The sequence below is a fragment of the Mus pahari genome, chromosome 2 (genome assembly GCF_900095145.1).
Source record: "Mus pahari chromosome 2, PAHARI_EIJ_v1.1, whole genome shotgun sequence".
NCBI lineage: Eukaryota > Metazoa > Chordata > Mammalia > Rodentia > Muridae > Mus > Mus pahari.
The window spans coordinates 50,232,889-50,238,888 of record NC_034591.1 but is presented as its reverse complement, the minus strand read 5'-3'; the positions used below and the strand labels follow the sequence as shown (position 1 = coordinate 50,238,888).

The window sequence follows — 6,000 nt, the reverse complement described above, 5'->3', positions numbered from 1 at the left end:
CCTTGCTAGACACACAAATGTTTACTGAATGTTATCATCCATGGATTATCATTTGATAGCACTTAGCTATTTTTCATAGTGAGAGTAAACACCTTCCTTTAATGTTGATCCAGTTTTGACACCGTGGGATCTGAAAGGAATCTTGATGCTAAAAGCCTTTTGGTTTGTAGCTTGACACTACCAAAGAGTCCATGGAGGCATGTGATGGAAGTGAGGCGTGGCTTCTTCTGGGCAGAGTCTCTTCAAGAACCTTTGGGCTCTTCTCCATCAGAATCTAGGGGATGGAGAAGAACCTTGTGTTTAGATTGCTCCATCCCGGTAACAAGGTAGCCTCAGACCGAAGAATATACACGTCCATAAGCTTGCTGTATGCCGTATATGCTGCCCTAATTAGATAAACACAATGACCATGAAGGCCAATAAACTTTATATTTCCATACCCCCTGGAACAAGAGTTAACCACAGTCTTACAATATGCTGGACATTACATTTTCTGTTCTTGGAAATTGGATTGTTGGTATGTACCTTTATGAACGCATTATCACCCACCCATTTGCTTGATTTCCAAGTTTAAAGCTTTATAGCTGCCCTTGCCATAGCCCAGGGTCTCATCTTGCTTACCCTACTTCCTGGACCTCTATCGCTTCACCTATAGCCCTCAAGTTTCTCCTTTCTCCTTTCCTCTAACCTCTGGGCTTTCGCCCCTTCTTACTCTTTTTCTCCCTCATTTATTCTGTGAGTATGCTTGTGTGTGCACATGTGTGGAGGTCACAGGACGACTTGCAAATAGTTGGTCCTCCCCTCCCCTTCCACCATGTAGGTTCCAGGGATTGACCTCAGGTTCACTCGCTTTGGCAGCCAGGACCTTTGTTCACGAAGCCCTCCTACCTGTCCGTTTCCAAATTTTCTACCCATAATCCCTATGGTCACTTGAAGTGGAAACTTAAGGGTTCTCTGAGAAGTCATTTGGATGGTGTTTTGCTGTGGCAAAGGCATGAAGGAACGTTTTGTTAAAGTGGACACAGGTGGGAAAGGCTAAGGCAGACTCATGAGGGAACTGTGTCTAAAGCAGACACAGGAGAGAGGATGTTCTAAAGCAAGCGCGTAAAAGGACACATGATGAAGGATTCTTTGTTAACAACACGCATGTATTGGTCCACTTTACATTGTGTCGTTGAGCTCAGTTGTGTAGTTGATCAGCATTTGTCCGGACACCATAGAGAGAAATGCACCAAAACAAAACCCAAAACCTTCTGGTGGTGCGCTGCAGTTCGTTGCGGCTTCCAAGGACAGGGGCTGATTGGATGCACGTGCTTAGGTAAGAGCCCTGCTGAGGTAAGACGTGTGCTGAGGCAAGACACGTGGAGGACACGTGATGTGTGAAAGGTATAAACAGGACTCCAAGGAGTGACGGAGCTTGGCTGCTGGTACAGCTAGCTGTGCAGCCCTGGTGGGCCTCGAGTCTTTGCAGATCTTCACTTCCCTGAGAGCCACAGCGGAGAACTTCTCTTGCTGGTGTTGCTGATGGTCCTTCCTGCTGACTCGAGCAGAGGCTGAGGCCCGACTGTCTCTGCTAGGTCGTGTCACCACTGTTGCTAACCCGACTCTACCTACCGAACTGGACTCCTGGTGTATCCGTAAGGTATTTGCAACTGGATCGAGCTGCCGCTGCCTGCTAACCTGTGAATTGAACGGCCGATTTCCAGACCACACTGAACCTTTCTAAAAGGCTCCAAAGAACCTTTCTAAACAGGACCACTTCTCCCATATCCTTTCTTTTCTACTACCTCTGGTGGGTGGTGGGTTACAAGGAAGGTTAAAGCATTTAAGAACCACTGTTAAAAATAGGATTTGAAAAATAAATTAGAGTTATTCCAACTCCAAGCTGCACAGGTGTTCGCTATGCACAGATGAGATAAATACACCCTATCTACTCCTAACCTTTGCAGCCCCCAATCCTTCATTCTAGTAGAATGATGAGTGGGAATTTCAGAAGGGCTAAAGGACTAGACATGGTAAAGGGATGTAAGATAAACCTTGGTATTAAACATTAACCACAGTACAAGGGGCAGTTAGGACAATAGTCCAAGATCCTGGAGGTCCAGTCTGAATGACTTGATCCAACCCTAAGAGCAGGTTCCTGAAGTTACTAAGACAACAGGGTATGAGAGACCATGTTGTTGACTAGGCCATCTGCATAGACCCTGCCATAGCTCACATAGGTGTTGTTATTTACAGAGCTAGCCGGTATGAACAACCTTTCTCGATTCCAGGAAAAAAAAAAAAAAAAGACTTAGAGCACAGGACAAAGGGTTACCTGTGCTGTTCCTTCCCTGTGAAAGGAAATAATAATTTTGATGGATTTGGTGGGACATTTAGGAGCCGAGTCAAACTGTGTGGGTAATTGTTTTGTAAAGGTGCTAGGACTTAATTTTCAGATCTGGAATGAGAACAGGTGGTGGTTGGTGGCAGGAGTCACAATGGTTTCCATGACAACGGGATCAGGTTTTAGTCATCTTTTCCCATCCTCCACAAAACATACTGCAGCTTTCTTCATAAGGTGCTTATTAAATACTTGTTAAATGAATGATGAACCACCGAACGGTGTGTGCTCTTTGCAATTAAGGCTGCTGTTCTTTCGCTAGACTAAAAGCTTTTAGAGCAACAATAATTACTGTGTTTACTCGTGCTATTTTGCATAATTTGCATAATAACTTAAAACCTGAACATAATAAACTATGTACTCTCGTTCCAGTTGAACACCCATGGCCCAAATCATGTCCTCTATCGTGGAATAAGTAGCCCCGATGTTTGGTTAGAAAGGCTTTACAAAGGGGTGGGGGTGGGGGGACTGGAGGTGAATTGGTCAGACCCCCGCTTCTCAAGTCTGCGCAGGCGCCGGAGGCCCCTCCCCCTTCCTTCCCGCGCTCAGGCGTGAGCTGGCCGCCAGGATCCAAGTGGCGCTAGCGGGCGTCCCGCGTTGCCCTTGGCAACCATTGAGCAGCTTCTCGCTCTCCCTCGCCCGGGGCCGAGGCAGTAAACGGAGCCTCTATTGGCTGGCCCTGGCAGCCGAGCCAATCGGAAGAGAGGTTACAGGGAGGCGGCTGAGTGGGGGCTGTGGGGGGATAGGAAGCTTAGATTAGTGGCCAGACGTGAGGCTAGAACCCCGAGCGTGGTCGGTTGGAGCAAATATGTCTGCCCGGAGGCACATTGGGAATCCTGAGGTGAGGGCCAGGTCCGGACCCGAGAGCCGGAGGGGGCGGGCGCACCGGAAAAGGCGCCACGTGGGCAGGGACGAACAGCCGGCCACTTCCGCCGCCCGGAAGGCGGGAAGTGGCCAGCGTGAGGAGGGGGCCGAGCGCAGGGCCCGGGGCGGGGCAGGCCGAGTCTCCACGTCAGAGGGGCGAGCTCCCCCCTCAAAGGCCCACCGGACCCCGATGTTTGCGGCTCGGAGGAGCCAAGTACATAAAGACACAGCCCCTGCCTTCAAAAGAGTCGACAGTCTAGGAGTGACACCTGCAAAGGGAGTATAAACATCAAAGACGCCAGAACCATGGAAGGAGGTGAAGGGGCCCCATCACTGCAGAGTCGGGGTACCCCAGACCAAGCTGCCCTTGCAAAAGGAGCAAAAGAGGACCCTTTGTCCTTCTTAACCTCCAGTGCCCTTGTGCATTGGTGGCAGTTTAATGTCACCCAGTGTTATTTGACCCTTACCGAACAAAGTACCAGACCTACAAAGAGAACGACAAGTCTCCACAGTAGAGTTCAGTCCAGTGAAGGGAACAGGTGAGCTTCGGGAGAGAGATGGAAGAGGAAAGACAGCACTCAAGCTGAGAAAAGGAGGGGCGTTCTTGAGCTGAAAAGGTCCCAACCCATCCAGGCCAGTCCTGAGTCAGGTGAAGAGCTTTCTAGAACAGCCCATGTAAAGCTACAGAGAGCTTGAACTCCCATCAAGTCCCAGTAGGAGCCTACAGAGCAAAAGGCAATTTGAGAGGGGCCTTCTGCACCTTCATACCAAACACCAGTTGTAGGTCTTGGATTTCTTGGTGAAGGCCTGGTGTTTTCAGAAACTGGCATGTGTATTGGTGTGCCATGATAGTAATGTCTGTTATTTTATGGTTTTGGTGGGTTTTTTTTGTTTGTTTGGTTTTCGTTGTTTGTTTGTTTTAGAGACAGACTCACTATGTAGCTCCTGCTGTCCTGGAATTCACTATATGAACCAGGCTGGCCTCAAACTTAAAGAGATCCACCTGCCTCTGCCTCATATAGATACTGGAATTTAAAGGCATGTGCCTCCACTACAAAGTCTTGATAGCAATGTGTAAGTATTGCACAGTGTCACTTACATTTGGAGTCTAAAGTCCAACTCAGTGACATAGAAATTAGAATAATGGTCACCAGATGTTAGGTATGTAGTGCCTGGGACTAAGAGATGCTGGTTGCAGGGTAGAAAGTTTGTTAGGAGAACTAAACTTTTGAGATGGCACAGCAAGCTGACTAAAATATAAATTTAATGTACATCGCAGATTAGCCAAGAGAAAATTCAGAAACTCTCCTCACAACAAGGGAGGTAATGATGATATTTACTAACTTGATTTAATAATTACACAGTGTGTGCACGTCAACCTTTTTTCCTAGAAATAAATTATGTTTTGTCAACTAAAATAATATCAATATTAGATGCCTATGATGGGGTGGGCCGGGTAGTTGAAGAGTGGGAATACCATTATCCTGCCTATTGGTCATCATGCAAGAAGTTTTTAAAGAGTTTTAGTCATGTGCTCAGACTTGCATTTTAGGCACCATTTATAGCCACACTGTGGTGGATAGAGTTGGGCAGGCCATGGCTAGGAGCTGAGACATTGATTAGGTGATCATGTTGACGTATGTCTGAACTGATGCTAGGAAGTCGGGACAGGATTAAAGAGAAATATTAGGTATAAAACCCACCATCAAGCACGATCTCCCTTGAGAGAGGGCATTGAGGCAGATGACTTCCATCCCCAGCTGGGACCATTCATGGGCTCTCATGAATGAAGCCGGAAATATAGGACAAAGAGTCCGTCAGAAGAGGAAGGATGTAAACAGTTGCTGTCTTTACTGCCTTCTTTGAGTGGAGGGCCTCTTCCAGGAATTCTTGAGAAAGAATGCATATGTGTTTTTGTACCCAAAATATCCTATCTAAAACTGTCTCTATTCTACATTCTTCTTCTTTTTTTTTTTTTCCCGAGTGTGTGGCTGAAGATAGATTTCGTGGTTGGAAAACAACATCTTGAAAACATTGTGCTGTGACCCAGCAGCCAGTGTGTCTGTAGAAAAATCCAAAGCCATCCTGTTGCTTTGTGACTTGTTGTTCCTTTCAGGAAGCTTCATTTTGTTCCCTGTGTTAGAACATTTCACAAAAGGATCCCTTGTTATGGCCTGTTCTCATTCACTTTGGTAAACACCAGAAACTTATATCTTTCTAGTCTGTAAATTTTTTCTTGAGTTATTTTACATTTCACTTCATTTCCTCCACCCTCTTTTTGGGTTCAGTATTTTGATATGATACCCATGTAAACTGGTTCTGATTTTTTTTTCTACTTCTATCTCCTGTCTCTCTATTTTTGTCTTTCTGCTTTAAGAAATTTAAGTTTATGTTGGGTGGTAGTAGCTTACACCTTTTATCCCAGCCTGATCTACAGAGTTGAGTTCCAGGACAGCCAAGGCCCTGCCTTGAAAAACAGAGAGTGGGGGAGGGGGGGAGCCCGCACTTTATTTTCTTCTAATTCTTGTATTGATTGTAATTTCTGCTGTGTTTGTGTGTGCAAGTGTGTATATATATGTATATGTGTGTGGGTATATGTGCAGGATCCTCGTGTATGGGTATTTGTGTATGTGTCGGTCAACAACCTCAGGTACTCCCCTCAGATGCTGTTGATCCTGGGTTTTGTTTGTTTGCTTGTTGGTTTTTGAGAGAGTTTCTCACTAGCTTGGGACTGAGTTGGTCCAGGCAGGCTG

General features: G+C 46.3%; 1 protein-coding gene across 1 annotated transcript in view; it reads left to right on the top strand.

Annotated features, from left to right (window-relative positions):
• The first annotated feature begins 3,110 nt into the window (after positions 1–3,110).
• Positions 3,111–6,000, top strand: part of Cep41 (centrosomal protein 41) — a 39,741-nt gene continuing 36,851 nt past the window's right edge. The window contains exon 1 of the mRNA XM_021190242.1: positions 3,111–3,224. Within this exon, the coding sequence (XP_021045901.1) occupies positions 3,192–3,224 (33 nt within the window). The 5' untranslated portion in view covers positions 3,111–3,191. The remainder of the gene's footprint in view (positions 3,225–6,000) is intronic.